At 43.9% G+C, this 17,766-nt stretch overlaps 1 protein-coding gene across 8 annotated transcripts in view; it reads left to right on the top strand.

The window, feature by feature from the left end:
* The window catches only part of ncor2 (nuclear receptor corepressor 2), a 111,284-nt gene that overhangs the window by 81,118 nt on the left and 12,400 nt on the right, over positions 1-17,766 (top strand). For 3 of the 8 annotated variants that reach the window (XR_004896443.1, XM_031300741.2, XM_031300742.2), the window contains exons 21-39: positions 1,284-1,404; positions 1,899-2,196; positions 3,155-3,202; positions 3,534-3,698; positions 3,861-3,997; positions 4,230-4,329; positions 4,493-4,603; positions 5,410-5,513; positions 8,958-9,108; positions 9,295-9,444; positions 9,619-9,711; positions 11,377-11,594; positions 11,895-12,240; positions 12,348-12,551; positions 13,014-13,265; positions 15,229-15,381; positions 15,477-15,737; positions 15,850-16,033; positions 16,171-16,664. Coding sequence is in view for 7 of the 8 variants with exons in the window: in XM_031300741.2 (XP_031156601.1) it covers positions 1,284-1,404; positions 1,899-2,196; positions 3,155-3,202; positions 3,534-3,698; positions 3,861-3,997; positions 4,230-4,329; positions 4,493-4,603; positions 5,410-5,513; positions 8,958-9,108; positions 9,295-9,444; positions 9,619-9,711; positions 11,377-11,594; positions 11,895-12,240; positions 12,348-12,551; positions 13,014-13,265; positions 15,229-15,381; positions 15,477-15,737; positions 15,850-16,033; positions 16,171-16,664 (3,590 nt within the window). In the remaining variant the exon portion in view is untranslated. The remainder of the gene's footprint in view (positions 1-1,283; positions 1,405-1,898; positions 2,197-3,154; positions 3,203-3,533; positions 3,699-3,860; positions 3,998-4,229; positions 4,330-4,492; positions 4,604-5,409; positions 5,514-8,957; positions 9,109-9,294; positions 9,445-9,618; positions 9,712-11,376; positions 11,595-11,894; positions 12,241-12,347; positions 12,552-13,013; positions 13,266-15,228; positions 15,382-15,476; positions 15,738-15,849; positions 16,034-16,170; positions 16,665-17,766) is intronic. The other 5 variants (XM_031300750.2, XM_031300747.2, XM_031300743.2 and 2 more) reach the window with 5 other exon arrangements.

Genomic DNA, 17,766 nt, shown 5'->3' on the forward strand with positions numbered 1-17,766 from the left:
TTCCACAGTCTCAGGCTCTGTCAACACACATCCTACATACACCGAGCAGCCACGACATTAAAACCACTGACTGGTAAAGTAAATAACATTGATTATCTCATTACAATGGCACCTGTCAAGGAGTGGGATATACGGGTCAGCAAGTGACCAGTTAGGTCTTGAAGCTGATGTGTTGGAAGCAGGAAAAATGGGCAAGTGTGAGGATCTGAGCAACTTTGGCAATTGTGTTGGCTAGACGACTGGTTCAGAGCATCTCCAAAATGGCAGGTCTTGTGGGGTGTTCAGTGGTGAACCGGCAACAGGGCCATGGGCGCCAAAGGTTCATTGATGCGCGTAGGGAGCGAAAGCTAGCCCGTCTTGTCTGATCCCTCAGAAGAGCTACTGTAGCACAAACTGCTGAAAAAGTTAATGCTGGCTATGATAGAAAGGTGTCAGAACAAACAACGCATCGCAGCTTGCTGAGTATGGGGCTGCATAGCCGCAGACTGGTCAGAGTGCACATGCTGTCCCCTGTCCACCGCCAAAGGCACCTACAATGGGTATGTGAGTGTCACCACTGGACTATGGAGCAACGGAAGATGGGGGGTGCTGGTCTGATGAATCCCATTTCTTTTACATCATGTGGATGGCTGGGTGCGTGTGTGTGGTTTACCTGGGGGAGAGATGGCACCAGGATGCACTATGGGAAGAAGGCAAGCCGGCGAAGGCAGTGTGATGCACTGCTGGGAATCTTTGGGTCCTGGCATTTATGTGGATGTTACTTGACACGTACCACCTACCTATACATCGCTAAACTGTTGCAGACCAAGTACACCCCTTCGTGGCAACGGTATTGCCTGATGGCAGTGGCCTTGGCCGATCCATGGAGGCCCCACCTTGCAACTCACAGGACTTAAAGAATATGCTGCTGCTAATGTCTTGCTGATGACGGGTTAGAGCTGTTTTGGGCGGCACAAGGGGGGACCTACACAATATTAGACAGGTGGATTTAATGTTGTGGCTTATCGGTGTATATCTTACACACAGACACACACACACACACACACACACACACACATCCCATGTATTCCTTCTTTTCTCCATATTTTGAATACTTAAATAGTTTAGTAAGTGAGGATTTGTGACTGTGCCTGTCTTCTGCGGGAATGGGTAGGCAGGCATGTGGAAACACAATCGGAACCTCTGCCCTCGTTTTCAGAAAATTTCTGAAAACTCCTGCTGGGATCAAGCAGGCAAAGCCAACAAGAGAAGGCACTAACTTATTTCTGTCTCTGTGTGTGTAGAATGACTTCTCCACGACCAAGTCTACTGAACTACGCTCACGACGGAGTCATATCCTCCACACTGCAGAAGCCCATGGACCTGAAACAGCTCAAACAGAGGGCTGCTGCTATACCACCTATTGTGAGTCACTAGTTGAACTTTATGTTTCTCATTGTGTGTATTTTTCCTTTTTTCCCCTCACACATCACACAGCAGTTAAGTGAAGAGCATATCAACTTTTCCAGCCTTGGGAAGTGTATTTGACCCTGGTAGTGTTTTGAAACAGAAAACTGATTTGCCCATCTCTCTCACTATTGTGCAGTGGTATCAATGCTATCCCTGCCTCTCTGTTTACAGAGATAACAGTATAGCATGTGGAATTGTCAAGTCATGTTTGTATAAAATAAGCCAGCCAGATGCCGGATGATGGGATAGATTGCTTTGTGGAGAAGAAATTAGATCCCAGGCATTAGTGATATTTTAGCTCACGAGGAAACAAGATATGTTTATTAGCTATCATGTTTATCTGATACTGTATGTGGCTAACCATATGTCAAATGCCAGGTAGAAGTGGGCTTGTGTTATGCGTGTGGTGTGATTGTAACCTTTTTCTTTCCCTTTCATCCTGTGTGTAGATGCCAGAAGCCTCAATGCAGGGCAGTCAGTGGAGTGGAGGTGGCAAGGCAGTGCTGCCCCCCCACGCCCTGGCATTGTACCAGCAACAGATCACCATGGCTCATGGGGAGTCCTCTCAGGAGGTCAAAATGCAGCAGCAGCAGCATCAACAGCAGCAGCAGCAGCAGCAGCAGCAGCTTTCAGGCCAGCCAGGCAAACAGCAGCCCTACACCTCGCAGGCAGACAGGGACAGGGAGGCTCTTCACAGCAGCAGTCCTCGTATTCGCCCGCACAGCCCCTCCACCAGCGACAAGGATGGTACGCACACCTCCATCATGACAAAGAAAACTTTTGTTGCCTACAGACTCAAAGTAGCCGACAAATCTGTTAAGTCACCAGTCATATTAATACTTCACGAGTCATATATTATGTAGAGAAGTATAGGATGTAAGCTGCCAAACCTACAAATATAGGAACCCCTCTCACAATTTCCAGCATTTGTATTTTTCCCATCCTATCATTTTCTTTCTGTATGATCCCTAATATTACTCTTCTGCCGGCTGTAGGTATGCGTGTATAACCTGGTACATTGCTAAAGTTGTCCATTTTAAAATGGGTATATGGAATCATGAGAAGAAGATTAGCACTGTAAATGAGGAGTCATGTTAAAAAAGAAAATGGAGGTTAATGAAAGTGCTGCATATTCTGCAGTTTTAGCAGCATTTGATCTAGTTTTACTTAGTTGGTCCTTGCTACATGCTCTAACCTTGAGTCTGTGTTCTCTAGTGTTTAGGGTATTCAAGTGTTTCTGGGACACTCGTGTAGAGGGAACTGATAAATGATCTGGTATTGCTATTGACCCAGAAGGGAATATAGTCTAGTTCAGTGCACTTACTGTGAGCATGTGGAATGTGAATCTCTGAGAGCACAGTGTAAGACTTTTAGCAATAGTCCAGACAAAGACAGGTCTTTTATAACCAACTGGGCACAGCAGCTGTGATCTGTGAAAAGTACAGCGACCACTTTTTTCATGCATTTAAAAAAACAAAAAGGTTGTAAACAGCTCTTTATACAGTGCCTGACACAGAGGCAGGTGTAGACATATTTGCAGGCTACATGGTAGCTACTATTGACTAGCATTTGGCTGTTGGCGAATACACAAGTCACCTCAAGTGGTAAATATAGTTAAGTGTTTATGTAGTTACTGCATGTTTTTGTGTGAGAGAGAAAAGTCTGTGAGGATGCGATGATCTGTGGTGTGTTTGTGTCCCTTCAGAGCTGGAAGGCAACGAGAGGTGGTTACTGACCCTCCTGCAGGGATTAAGTAGGTTCACCCCTTGCCACACCATTCCCTTTTTAATTACACCTTAACCACACCACAGGGTGATCACCTCCTGTGTTGGATTTTTACTGTGTGTACTTTACAATAATTATTAGCAGTGGCTTGTTGTGTATGTTGGCGTATTAATTCAGTGGTGATATCACCCTGGCTGGGAAGTATCGCAAAGGGGCTTTCTATGCTCAATAGACAACAATGACATTGGTGTTGATGTTGTTGACAACAGTGACTGGCGGCTGAGGGACAGATTCTTGGATTAGTGGAGGCCTAGCTGAGTGCAGTGCTCTGTCCCTGACTCTGTGCGTTGTTGTTGCAGAAAGGTCCCGGGCTTTCTCTCCGCAAGGTGAAGCCAAGAAGCAGGCACTGGGCCCTGATGACCTGAGGACCTCCAACTTAGGTCGACCAGTGCTGTCCCGCTACCCCATGTCCCCGCGAGACATGGCCAAGATCAGTCACGACCAGCATCTGCTCCACTTCAACTGTGAGTCTTTTCTGTCCTCCCCGGTCTTTATATTCTTAAAAGCCTCAGTTGTAAGATAAATTATATATTGTATTAGGGGAACTTTGAACAATGCCTCCACTTTTCTTTCTGCCGAAACTCAAATAGTCAAATCTCAATCTCATAATTTCTCCTGCCTTCCAGCGTTCCAGCAAACAGGCCACCCCTCACTCCCTAATCTGCCACAGGACAGTGGGAGGCTAGCAGCAGTGAGGCCCCTCACCATGCCAGAGCCTCCACCACTCATTTCCTCCACCAAGCCAGGAGGCTCCATCACACAGGTATTGCACCACACAAATGAAAACTAGGGCTTTTACTAGTTGGCGCACAGAAACCATGGAATTGAAAATTATTATTATTTTCAATATAATCCTAGTAGCTCACTTAGATATCCGCCAAATAAAAAAAGTAAGGCATGAATAAGAAAAACGAACAATAGAATCTGACACTTATTTTTACACTTGAGCAATGATACTGTATATCACCATTATGACCAAATACTTGTTTCTTCAGGGCACCCCAGTGCAGTTGCACAGCCCAGCTCATGGGTTGGACCATGGGAAGATGACCCCCACACAGATGGGGTTGTCCTGGATGGATCAGAGGAAAGTGGGTGAGTAAAATTGTGTGTAGGGACTAGTACACTTTAATTTTTCTTTCCTGCAAGTTGCCATCCACTTCTACCACGCCTATCACAACTAATATTAAAGTTTGATGCATCACAATAGACATGTCTTCCTCATTACTGTCTCTCCAAACTCTTATGCACTAAACAGCAGGTCCTTTCCCCGTGATAAAGCAGGAACAGTTGTCACCTCGCAGCTTGTCCTCTCAAGCTGACAACATGTCAACCCAGGGCTCGCCTCATGATAGTGCTGCTGGACGTGGTGGGTGGCTCAATTCTTATTCTCTTATATTTGATTTCCATATACAGTAAGCTGGTGCTTTGCTTCTGCGTCTTTCCTTGTCCTGTGTCGTGGGTAAAGAATATCAATGCATCTTGAAAAACGCTCCGATTAACTTTTTCCAGGTTTTATTATTATTAGATTTTTATAAAACCGAATAAATTTTTTTTTTTTGCCAACAATCAAGATGCCCTACACCCTCTAATAACAGTCAAATCATGGGTTTTCTCACGTTTTCTTCAGCGCTGTCATGCTGAAAAGATTAACCTCTTCAGCATGACAGTGACCTGAGGTACTCAGCAAGGACCACACTGGAGTGACTTTGGGACAAGTCGCTGAATGTACTTGAGTGGGCCAGGCTAAACTTAAATCTTACCAATTGAAAATCTGTGGGAAGTTGAGTTCACTGAAGCTCATCTAATCTGACAGCTTGAGAGGATGTAAAGAATGGGAGAAACTGCCCAGTCGTTGTGCGTAATGCTAGTAGATGCAAACTCACCAGTGGTGGTACTGCCAGTGGTGCTTTAACAAAGTTTTCCTTTTTAAAATAAATCTGGAGAACTTAATAAAGCCATGCTTAAATACATTTTATACGGCAAGCAAAAAAAAGTGATCGAAACAACCTGTAGCATTTGCTTTGATTTAAGCCGTGCTCCCATGTTGGCTTTGCCAACCTTGCAGAACGTTTTGCAAACATTTATTCCCAATTATTGTTAACATTGTGTTCCACTGTAACTACTCTTAATACTGCTTTCCTTTCTTATTGTCTTTACATACTATCTTTGCAGGTTCTATTCCAGCTGTTCAGGGGGGAAGTATCACTAAAGGCATCCCAGGGACCAGAATGCATCCAGATTCCTCAATCTCCTACCGAGGGGGCTCCATTACTCAGGTGAGCTCAGACCAGCAAAGTACTGTGAGTCTATGTCCTTGGTCCTTCTTAAGCCTAATCTCTGACGATCCCAGTAGAGATTTGCTGTGGATACTTATTTTTTTCTACATAACTAAGGTGTATGCTTGAATAAAATTAGTTAAGTCAATCCAACTTTGGTATGTTTCAGAGCTCAAGTAACTTAACACTCAGAAAAGGTATCTGTTGGTTTAGACATATTTATTAAATCACTTTTAGTAATAGCTTTTTGTATTTATTTGATGTTTTTTGTTGATATTCTTAGGCTGTTAGTTTTATAATGGAAAACTGGTGTTTTTACTTCAACTGTAACAGAATCTCCCATATGTGCAATTTGTTGTTTGCTATGTTGGGTGTGGCAATTTGAACGTGAGTGCGTTTTTGAATATTCTGCTGACTGTGTTCACATTTGGGTGGTGCATTACGACATAATACTGGCAACCACTTCTGTTCCCCTTTATTTGGAGAACCCCTGAACAACCTCGGAAATTGATTTAAATAAGTCAGTTAAAAATGAACCACTGCAAGTGAGCCGTTATGTAGATTTAGGAGAGACCTGCTATAATAAATAAGATGCTGCTTGGCCCAGTGTTTCCCCTCAGATCACTGTGCAGGAGCGGCACACTCAGGTTAATGTGAATTTGTCCAGAGGCTGATGGATGTAAATAGTGAACTGAAACTGACTCTGTGTTAAACTGTGTTTAAGGTTCATGGTAGTAGCAGCTAATGTTTCTGGTACACAGACATCCCACACACTAATTTAACATGACCACAGCGCTGAGTGGCCCTGTCACCTTAGCAACAGGTACACACTGTACCGCGTCTGTTCCCTCTTGTATATATCTATTCACTCTTGACTCTGGCTAAACCAAGTCATTGATATGCTCGCTGTAATATCACATCCCACTGGCATACACCAGAAAGCGAGTGTTGAGGGGGTTGTTATCCACCATGATGGATTAGTAACAAGAAGGTGAAAGTGATGAAGCATAATCATTGCCGTTGTAGAGGGACAGCTCATTTTTTGTGATCAGTGTTTCTCAACGGGGGGCGGTACCGCCCCCCAGGGGGCGTTCAAAGGATGACGGGGGGCGTTGAGGTGCCTTTGGGGGGCGTTTGTTTGAAAGCTAGTTTAAACCAAAGACTCACAATAACAATACATGTTTATACTTTAAACTACTTGCAAAAAACAGTGGTCTGCAACATTAAAACCTGCCAGTTCACAGCACTGCAACTGGACGAGACGGTGGATCATTACTCGTCTTCTCTTCTGTGCTTCTGTCAGCTTTGTTCGGCGCAGCTCCGCGCTGCCTTCATGGAAACGGGACGTCAAAGCATCATCTTATATGAGCTCTGTACTTCAGCGTGAAGCTGCGTTCAGATAAAAAAAAAAAAAAATTGCAATCGCTGCAGGGTGGTGCAACATCCTGTTGTGTTCTTTAGCCCCCACAAGTAGGCTTTATATTTCACAGTAACAGTTTTTCTTCAGATCGTTTATTGAACACAACATTTCCTACTGCACCTGAAGGCAGCTTCATTTCATGGAGAAAGACAGAAAGAAAAGAGACGAGCGAGAGATATCGACTGTCTTTGTTTTTTGGCAAAACATTTAGCTGTTCCCCAAACTCCCGGGCAGTTCAGGGCTTGTGTTTGGTGTTTTAAAACTTTCTTGTGGAAGGGATAGAGGCAGTGATGTAACTGTTTACTGGCCGGGAAAACGCAGCGCGATGTGGTGTTGCATTTCTCCACACGCTTTTTTTCTGCCAGGGCTCTCACTAACTTTCAAAGGTTGTAAACCCTTCTGCTTTTACCCCTTGATAAGTGCCAGCTTGTTTTCCTTTGGAACAATTTGATTATAGATCTAGATTTGAATGAAAAAAAAATTGATTTGAATGTGAAACTGCTAGCTGTTTCTGATTGGCTACTGTTAGTGTTTGTAATACCTAATTAAAGTTTGAATGTTACATATCTAGTCGTTCTGATTGGCTGCTGTTATTTAAATTGAATGTCAAATGGTTGCATGTTTTTAAACACCTGTAAATATAATTTCTATTTACATGGCTTTTTTGATACCTGGGAAACTAATAAATATTTTTTATTTATTTGTTTTTTATAACAAAAATAATAGGCCTGATATTAGGGCGTAATCATTAATATTCAGGGCAATTAGCCTACATCTTATTTGATGGGGTGGCAGTAAGGGACCTGGATAATGAATAGGGGGGCGCTGGCCCAAACAGATTGAGAACCACTGAGCTAGATTAACAACCAGATTTGGCACTTTCTTAGGGAGTTGATGAGGATTGCTTTGGTCAGTGCCATTCGATCCTGTAAACAAACCCCTCCGTTACGCAAAACCTTACAAGCTTGGCCTCCAACCTTTAGCAGTCTTCTTGGAAAGGCTGCAACCAATAGACAAGAAACGTGATCTCAGGCACTACTGCGTCTCCTACTCAACCGCCTACCCCCGCTCTCAAGCAGTGTAGAAATATGACTCATACTCAGGGTACGAGTGATGTAACTCAAGGTTTGAAGCCTGTTGTCATCTATTGTTACACCTCCGCTTCCTCACAGAGTACTTCTTTGTATTTCCCAGCTGTGTTTGTTATGTTTGTTTGTTTATTATTTATATATTTGTTTGGAACACTGTTATCTGTCACCATTGTAAGAACTACTCTTTCTGGGGCACAAACAATTCAAGAAACAGAATAGACTTTATCTATGTAACATAATGCATTACAGTCGGCTCCAGTTACATCCAATTCAACAATCATGAAAAGAAAAACAAAGACTATTCCCAGTCACTTAGACTATCTATACCATTATAGTATTATTAAGGTTGTTTTTACCTGCACTGTGACTCATTAAAAGCCCTTTGAAGCTATTTTCTAAACTAATTTTGTGACGGGCTTTTATAAAGACATTAGTTAGTAGCTATATTTGAGTCTGTTTTCATAGCATTGGTTGTGTGCTTTAAAATGTCTATCTTATCCACTGTAAAGTTTCATGACAGTGCTTATCCCTAATAAAGGCTATATTGAGTGAATTTCACAGTATCCATCCAATAGCCTTAGCCTGACTTGTACGTGGGCATTGCTATTGGTAGCCGCTAGCCTGTGCAGTAAGCTAGCAAGGAATAGCCTGTTGGGAGTGCTACATAGCCTGGTGCTGCCTGAGAAGACAAGTTTAAGTTGGTTTGCTGAGAAAGAGGCTTGATCTTATGTGACTTTGGAGTGTAGATGTGGTTCTGAAAACTGTCTAGCTTGACAGAATCGGGGCCTGTAAATAGCTGCTACTGATAGTCAAAGCTGTCTCTTGTAGGTCCCCGCTACAATTTGTCATATAAACTTAGACTTTCACTAAGGAACAGCCACTGCTGCAAACTGTGATGATAAAGTGCAGTTATGTCTCCTCTCTTGGCCACAGGGGACACCGGCTGATGTGCTTTATAAGGGAACCATAACCCGCCTGATCACAGAGGACAGCGCCAGCCGTGCTGAGAGGGAACGGGATGAGGCCCTGTCTAAAGGCCATGTGGTCTATGAGGGCATAAGTGGGCACATTCTCACATATGACCGTGAGTACATCAGCTTGGCTGCAGTATATTTTATGCCATGGCCAACGATTATTTTCATTTTGGGTTAGATCTGGCGCAACACTGCACTTGGAGTCATTCATGCAAGTTATTGGATCTCATTTAGTACTATCCCTAAACTAAGAGATATCATTTACCTAATTATAGTAACAATTCTGTCATTTGTAGGCCCGCCTTCTCAGCCCCCTAAAGATGAGGGCCGCGGCCCCGGGCAGTCTGGGGAAATTCTAGGCCTAAAGCGTCCTTATGACATTATGGAGGGAGGCATCTCTAGAGGACTGCCTATGAGGGATTCGCTGTCTGCTGCCAACTGTGAAGGTAAGAGACGACCCCTCCCCACCCCACCCACCCCCCCTTATCCGTCTGACACTCCCGCACAACTGTACAACTGCTACTGTATAAAATCCAGTTTCACCCTTGTTTAATGACATTCAGCTCAAATTATTGATGAAATAATTTACCCCCCCCCCCCCACCCCACCCCCACCCCCAGGTCTGATTGGTCGAGCCATGCCTCATGATAGGGACAGTCCGCACCACACACCTTACAAGGATGCTCATCACATCCGTGGTTCGATCTCACAAGGTAGGATGACGCCTCATTATAAAACATGAAAGTGAATTTCTAAATGTATTCATTTTAAATCTAGCTCCCATTCCCTTCTGCTGGGAAACATTTTTCCTTCAAGGTTTTTCCCTCTCTGCTCAGTTTACCATTTATGTTTAAAATCTAATCTCCTCGGGCTGAATGTACATTAAAGAACAATCTAAATGTGTTTTTGGATGACACAAGAAGAGATTTACCAATCACAGTTGAGGGGGTGAATAATGCATGGTTATATGCATAGCAGATCAAAGTCCATAAAAAAGTCATAAAAATATTGCAACAGATTAAATCTTTGAACTGAATGTAAATGTCTGCTTGCAAGATAATGATTTTTAATATCGTCTCTGTATGCATTCTGTGTGTTTTTCCTGAAGGTACTCACTCATTGTGCTTAATCAGACTGTTTTGCTCACTCAGCAGAGCTGCAGCGAAAGATAGCTTTTTATCTTTTCAGTTTTTTCTTTCAAGATACAGATTGTTGCCAGAACTCCCCCGCTGGCAGGAGTACTTTCATGTTAAAGTGCTCATATTATTCTTTTTGGCTTTTTTCCCTTTCCTTTATTGTGTTATATATCTTTTTTGTGCACGTTATAGATTTACAAAGTGAAAAAGCCCAAAGTCCACCCCAAAGGGTCTTACCATCTCCAACAGAAAACACTGTTCACAAACTGCTCCAAACAGCTCTATTGTAGACCAGCCTTTACTTCCGTGACGAACGTGCGTCACTTTGTAATGCTCGCCTAGCTGCTAGCGTGGCACTCCCTCATACTCTGCTTCTGACTGGCTAGTAGTCCTTACCTAGCTACTGCGCATGTGCGACTCCCAACAAAGATGGAATAGAAGTGAGATGACTCACTCTGTAGCTAAAACAGAGCTCAACACACAGGGTGAAAAGAGGAGCTGCAGCAATGTGTAGTACAACAAAAATATGGTGTTTTTTGAAAATTAAACCATGTGAACCTATTCTGATATAACCTCTAAATACAGTTATGAACCTGAAAATGAGCATAATATGAGCACTTTCATATTCATATGTATCTATCTGACAGCAGTAAAGTCACATAACCATCTTTTCTCATCTTCCTCAGAGATAGTAGTGGATTAAGCTGCTCTCAGAGCCCCTGCTGATTACACTGAGCTGCTATAACCCTATTAGCACATTTCTTTTAGGGCTGGGCAATATATCTATATATGAGGCTAGATATCGTCTTAAATTTTAGATATTGTAATATTGTGATATGACATGTGTTGACTTTTCCTAGTTTTAAAGGCTGCATTACAGTAAAATGATGTAATTTTCTGATCTTACCAGACTGTTCTAGCTGTTCTATAATTTGCCTTTACCCACTGAGTCATTATATCCACATTACTGATGATTCTTTTTTTTAAATCTCATTATGTAAATATTTTGTTAAAGCACCAATAGTCAACCCGACAATATCGACATTGATGTATTTGTCAAAAATATAGTGATGTTTGATTTTCTCCGAATCACCCAGCTCTCATTTCTTGGTGTCTCTCTTGTTTGTTTCTCCATTTCTCAGTTCCATTCTGTCTATGTTATGGAGAAAAAAAAATATCAAATATGCCGCCTACTCTTGTTTGAAGAAAAAAAGGATTGACATCATTTTTATGCGATTTCAGGTATACCTCGTCATCTGGACCCTCAGGATGGCTACCTAAGGAGAGAGGCTAAGCAGATGAAGAGAGAGGGCTCCCCACCCCGTGGGCCCGGTTCACTTTCCGACCCAATGAAGGGCAGAGAGGCCATGGTGCCTACGGTGAAGGAGGCTGGGCGCTCCATCCACCTCATTCCCAGAGAGGAGCTGAGACAGCCTACCAAGGAGGGCATCATAGCACAGGTACATGTTGTGTATTTTGGGCTACTATTAGATCCGCAGTTGAGGTACACCTGATGGATTGTGGGTAACTTTAGCTTCGGTTGTTGGTGTTAGCCATGCTGTTGTAAACACATGCTATTGGGCTAATAAACAGTTAATATTACGTCGTAGTCCGGGTTATCATTGTTATATCAAGTAACATGAAAGAGTGAAGAATATAACGGTACACACACGCTAACAACACATGCAGAGGCTATCCAACCCTTAATGTTTGGCCCTCTTTACACTTAACTGATTTATTCCTGTTGTGCTTCTCTTCAGGGAACACCCATGAAGCAGGAGGCAGCTGCTTCAGGGAAACGTCACGATGTCCGCTCCATCATAGCCAGTTCACCACGTTCCTACCACAATGCACCCTCCCACCTGGAGATGCGTGCTGAGAGGGGCCGCTACGAAGAGGCACCAAAAGGGCGACCCAGCGCAGTGGTCAGTACGGCTAGCACGATTGCCCGCTCTTCTCCACTTCCACTGGGGTCAGAGCAGGGAAGCAAGACCCATCATAGTCCAGTGGGCTACGAGGACAAGGGCGCCTTAAGGGCCCCTTACCCTGGGCCGTCACACCGTGGCTCCCCTCTGTCCAGGGAGGCAAGCCAAAGGCAGCATGACGGTGGGTAAATCTCATACAGTCAAGACAGCTGAAATAACTGAGAACAAGATAGTTCACCCCACCAAGACTGTGCATTAAATTCAGTAGTTTCCTTGTTTCGACTCCAGGTTCCAGTAAGAATCCGCCTCAGGAGCGCAAAGCCACACCGACCCCCAGGGAAATGAGTGCCACCAAATCACCACTCCAAGGTGTTCCAGATCAACAGACCTATGAGCGTCTGCTGCAGGGTCTTGGGGCTGCAGAAGTTTACCGTCAAATCCCCATAGCCTTTGATCCTGCGTCGCTGCCCCGTGGCATCCCCATTGACCCAGGTACAGCCACAGTCAAGTTAGATTAAAAAAAAATTAAAAATTCTTCTTATGTTATTCTGACCTGATCAGACCTCTGCTAAATCGAGGTTGGATTGAGCTTTGTCGGTAGTTATGTGAGATCACCAAAATCCATGTCTCCAAAATCCATAATCATAAAGGCCTACTGTAAGTTATCTGTGCGTCAGAAAATGCAGCCTTGCCTTTTACTGAGACCTGTGTGTCGGTGCAGTGAGAGTGCCGTTGTACAGGACTCAGGTAAACAAAACGAAAAGGTGAAACAAACCGTAGAGAGAGGAAGATGCCAATCAAGCACAGTCTGTACATGCCCTCACAGTCCTGAGAAGACTTCTAATCAAGAACAATAAGTGAAAACATCTGTGTGGCCTATAATCATTATGGTTGGTAATTTAGTCCAATATGAATGACCTTTCCTGACAGACGTTTCTTACTCTTCATACACAGCGGCCTACTACTTGCCTCGTCACCTAGCGCCCAACCCGGCCTACCCTCATCCCTACCCCTACCTCATCCGAAGCTTTCCTGACACTGCAGCCCTGGAGAACCGCCAGACGCTGCTCAATGACTACATCACCTCCCAGCAGATGCATCAGTGGCCTGCAGCTGCTGCCATGGCCGCCCAGCGCTCAGACCTGCTGAGGGGCCTTGCTCCACGAGACCAGCCCCTTCCTCTGCCCTACTCTGCAGCCCCACGCGGTAAGGCTATCTGACTTGACAACACTCATATTTGTTTAAGGTTGTGTTCACATTGGCTTTAAAAGATGTTTGGCAAACTGAAAATCTATTTTCAGCGGAACAACTGTAAACTCAAAACAAAGTGGGCTGTACCTACAGATGGAGGTTGCTAAGAGCTCTTACCATTACTAAACAACAGCAGGGTTTATGTTTCCTAAATGTCTTTTGATAATAGAATCACCTGTACGCTGAAACATGAGGAAGGGCAGTGCTGTTCATGGCCTACTTAACCTTGTATCTCACACTGCAACTCAGGTGGATAATGCCTTCACAAGGATTTCTGTATCATTTTCTCTGAAAAGGTTGTAAACTTTGATGGATTCAGCTTTGGATATATTGAATACATTTTTTCTGTAGCCACTGTCATAATCTCTTGGTATTTTTGTGTTACTTGATTGTTACTGATTTTTATCTTAAGCTGCATGTTGCATGCCCAGCTTGGGTGGCATTTGTCTGGCACACGTTGTGGGCAATCAGCTGGTGTGATGCATCAAGCAGCAGTTAAGGTACAGGTAATTAGAAGCTGCTGGAGAAGGAATCGTCTTGACGGTTGGTTGTCATCACTGTCTTGAGTCATTTTAATTGATATTGGCAAATAGAGCTGGGTAATAATGCTAAAAATGCTATGATAATTTCATTGTCCAAATTAACGACTCCATGCTAATTTTAATTTAAAACTAACAATTAGTTATTGAAGTTCAGCCTCATGTAAGGCATAACAGTGGACCACAGCTCTGCTTTGAACTTCAGTTTGCATACATTTGTCATATTGGAAATTATTGTTGTCGGAAAATATAATTCTTAATATTGTGATGATGATTTTATACATTGCCCAGCCCTATTGGCAAAGCCTCAAATACATGTAACTTGCAACAGCAGTTAACATCCATTTGTCCTTATAAATCAAGGTAATTGAAATGCATGTAAGTTGCTGAAAAGTTGTTGAGTTGTAGAGTCAATGGGTAAGCAGTATGTTGAAATATACTGAATGAGATAGCAAACATTAACAAACCAGAACTCCAAGTATTTACAGGAACACATCTTGCATCATTCATTAGTGACCTAGAAAGAAGAATCTTATCAGATTTAAAGGTTCAATGTGTGGGAATTTCTCCCATCTAGCGTTGAGATCATATATCGCAATCAACTCTCTCGCGCCACGCAGTTCATAGTACGTATTACAGCTACGGTAGCCTTCACGCTTCAAAAAGCCGGTCTCTTGCTCTTTTCAATATCCTTTTTCTTTCTCTGGTCGAATAAGAAGAAGACTCCTGTTCTTGAAATTTGGATTTTGAATACGTGTGGTCCTCCATGTTTCCTTCTTCAAACTTGCCGTGGCCGGGAAGCTACGATACCCATTAGCAGCACCTGTGAGTTTATCATGTGACAGTGAAAACACAAAAGGCGGAGCAGTATGTCCTGTATGTCCCTTACCGGCTAACGTATTTCAAGATGGCGCATGAATATTGAGCGTCTACCCCAGTTCGTGCGAATGCAAATGTAAAATTTCAAACCAAAAGTAATACTTGGAATTGATGGTGGTGGTAAATATTCATGAAAAAGGGCGTTTGTGAACGGGCAACACAGATTTTGATAATGAACAACTAAACACGTTACACACCGGACCTTTAATTTTATTCTCTCATTTTAGTGCTTTGTAATCATTTACTTATTGTTTCCCGATTTTGTGTTGATTTTACATTTTCCACATTTGAATGAGGTGGTAAAGACTTACCTGTTACATTACCTATAAAAACCTCAACCCGATGACAAATCAGCAGTTATCTGTTGGAGTTGAGAATGACATTTTGTCATGTGGACCAGTACTAGAACGCAGTGTTTTTGCTTTATTATCCCCTAAATCAAAACACATTTGGACCAGCTATCAGGTTTCCTTTACCCTTCTCTTCTTTCTGTCCCCTAGGGATCATCGATCTTTCTCAGGTGCCACACTTACCTGTCCTGGTCCCTCCCTCTGCAGGGACAGCTGGCTCCCCAATGGATCGCATCACCTACATTCCCGGGGGGACCACCACCTTCCCTGGCAGGCCTTACACCACCTCCCCCATCTCACCTGGTACAATTCAATTCACAACAGCAAACTCACCAAAAGATTAAATATATTGCACCCCGTGTCGTTTTAATAAAAAAATATTTTTTTTTTCTGTACAGTTGGGTCCTCGCACATAAACAAGATGCAAGGCGCATCTTCAGAGCGTGAAAGAGACCGGGAACGTGACAGAGAGAGGGAGAGGGACCGGGAGAGAGACAGAGAACGAGAGAGAGAGAGGGAGCGTGAACGCGACCGGGAGAGAGAGCGGGAGAGAGACCGTGAAAGGGACCGGGACAGAGAGAGAGACAGAGACCGAGAGCGTGACAGAGAGAAGGGCGGGTCTCTTGGAAATGTGGAGCACGCCCCAATCTGGCGACCAGGTGTGGAGAAAATAGGGTTTTTCATTTTTTTATGTACAAGTTAAAAGTAACATACTGGCAGCACAAATGGAGTTTTATGAAAGACTAATGCATTTGTGTTTGTCCCTTCCAGGTACAGAGCACAGCTTGGCAAGCAGCAGCAGCAGTGTGAGACCTTCCTCCCAAACATATAGCCACCAGCACTCCCCAGTGTCTCCTCGCACCCAGGAGAACGTGCAGCAGAGGCCAAGTGTCCTGCACAACACTGGGGGCAAGAGTCTTCCTGTCAGCGAACACTCCAGCCCATCTGTGTTTCGGTAAACTGCATTTTAGTTCTGTTTTTAAATTGACAACACAGGGGATATTTACCTGAGCAAATGTCACAGAAGCATTCACAGCAGGGAGAACATTTTGATTCTGTTGTTTACTAAGCATGTTTTGTTTGACCTGCCAGGTCCATGTCCTCTGGGCCAGCCCGCTACCAAGGTTACCCTGGCCACCTCCAAAGGACAGGTGTGCCCCCTGAGGCCTACCCACCTGCCATGGACTCAAGTGGAGCCAAAGAGCAGAGTCGCGATGGAGGCAAAGCCAGAGGTGGTCTACCTAAGCACGTGCAGGACCAGCACGGGCCCTCCAGTAAATCTGACCCCAAGCTGTCCTGCCCCAGCCCAGGAGGAATGTACCCAGGTTCCTATCCCTCGGCTTCAGGCCGGCCCCACCTGCTGCCTCCCCAGTCGGATAACCCTCCTGGCCGTGGAGAAAGCGGTACACCTAGTAGGGAAAAGACTCAAAACAAACCGATGTCCATTCAGGAACAAGAGCTCCGAGCACTCGGTAAGACCACAATGACTGCGGCCAACTTCATAAACGCGATTATTATGCGTCAAATTTCTTGTGAAACGGGGATGGCAGAGACGGGCTCGCTTGTTGCCAGCTGCGCCACTGATGGTAAGATGCTCTGGATCCCAGGGTCCCCCTCATCACCCAGATCCTCCCCCGTCAGTCTGTGGCCTATTGCACGCTGTGGTGGTTGGCATTATCAAATCAGCCCAATTCATTTACATTTTTTTTCCTTCAATGCTATACTTTTTTGCTTTTTTTCCCCAATTTTATTATTAGTTTTTCTTTACAGACTTAAAGACCACCAAGGGTGCCCTCTGGAAAACTAGGCCTCTAGCCTGTCCAAATTGGACCTGACTGGCTGAGATTAAATGAGAACAGGCAGTTTACAACCCTGATAGCGCATTGATAAAATAGTAACAACTCAACACATGTCATTTTCCATGAAGAAGATCCTAGGTGTCCTTTAAGGTGTAATTGTAAGACAGCTAAAGATGGTGGGACATTAAGGCAGAACATCCTTTGCTGCTTATTTTCATGTGACTTTATCATGTGGCACCCCTCCTCCCTCCCATTCGGCTGCTTACTTTAAACAGAATATTTCACCACATGCAAGCGGGCATGAAAAGAATATTTTAGACACTGGAAAAGGTATTTCACTGCAGGAGGCTTTTATAAACCCATGTTTAATGAGACTGCCTGCAATTCAAACACTTATCAATGTACATGCGGTGGCTCTACTTCACTACTGCATGTCTTTCCTGTAGATACTCATAGACCTATTAGAAACACATTGTGCTGGGCACTATTTTGGACAATGACCACATGTAACCCAGATGACTAAAGGGGAATAGAGAATTGGTGTGACAGTCCCTTTCATTAAACCTCATTGACAGCCTTACCAACCACCAAACTGACTCCCTGGGGTCCCAAGAGAGCACCGGTGTTGCACAGGAGGAGGGTGGGAAAGGGGAGAGACGTGGAAGACGTTCAGCCATCCAGAGGGAGGGGGATACTGCAGCTTCTGCCCCCCAAATCTCTGCATGTTCCTGTTTATGGCTCACTGTAATTTATGCTGATGGTTTTTTGTTAATTTTTTTTCCACACATGCCAAACGCTCAACACATCTCTCTCAATCAAGCCTCTGGGAGTTTGTCCGTCATTTGGAATGTGATTTTTGTTTTGTTATTTTCTGCGTGTGTGTATATAT

Source organism: Sander lucioperca, chromosome 2, assembly GCF_008315115.2.
Source record: "Sander lucioperca isolate FBNREF2018 chromosome 2, SLUC_FBN_1.2, whole genome shotgun sequence".
In the NCBI taxonomy this organism is placed as follows: Eukaryota; Metazoa; Chordata; class Actinopteri; order Perciformes; family Percidae; genus Sander; species Sander lucioperca.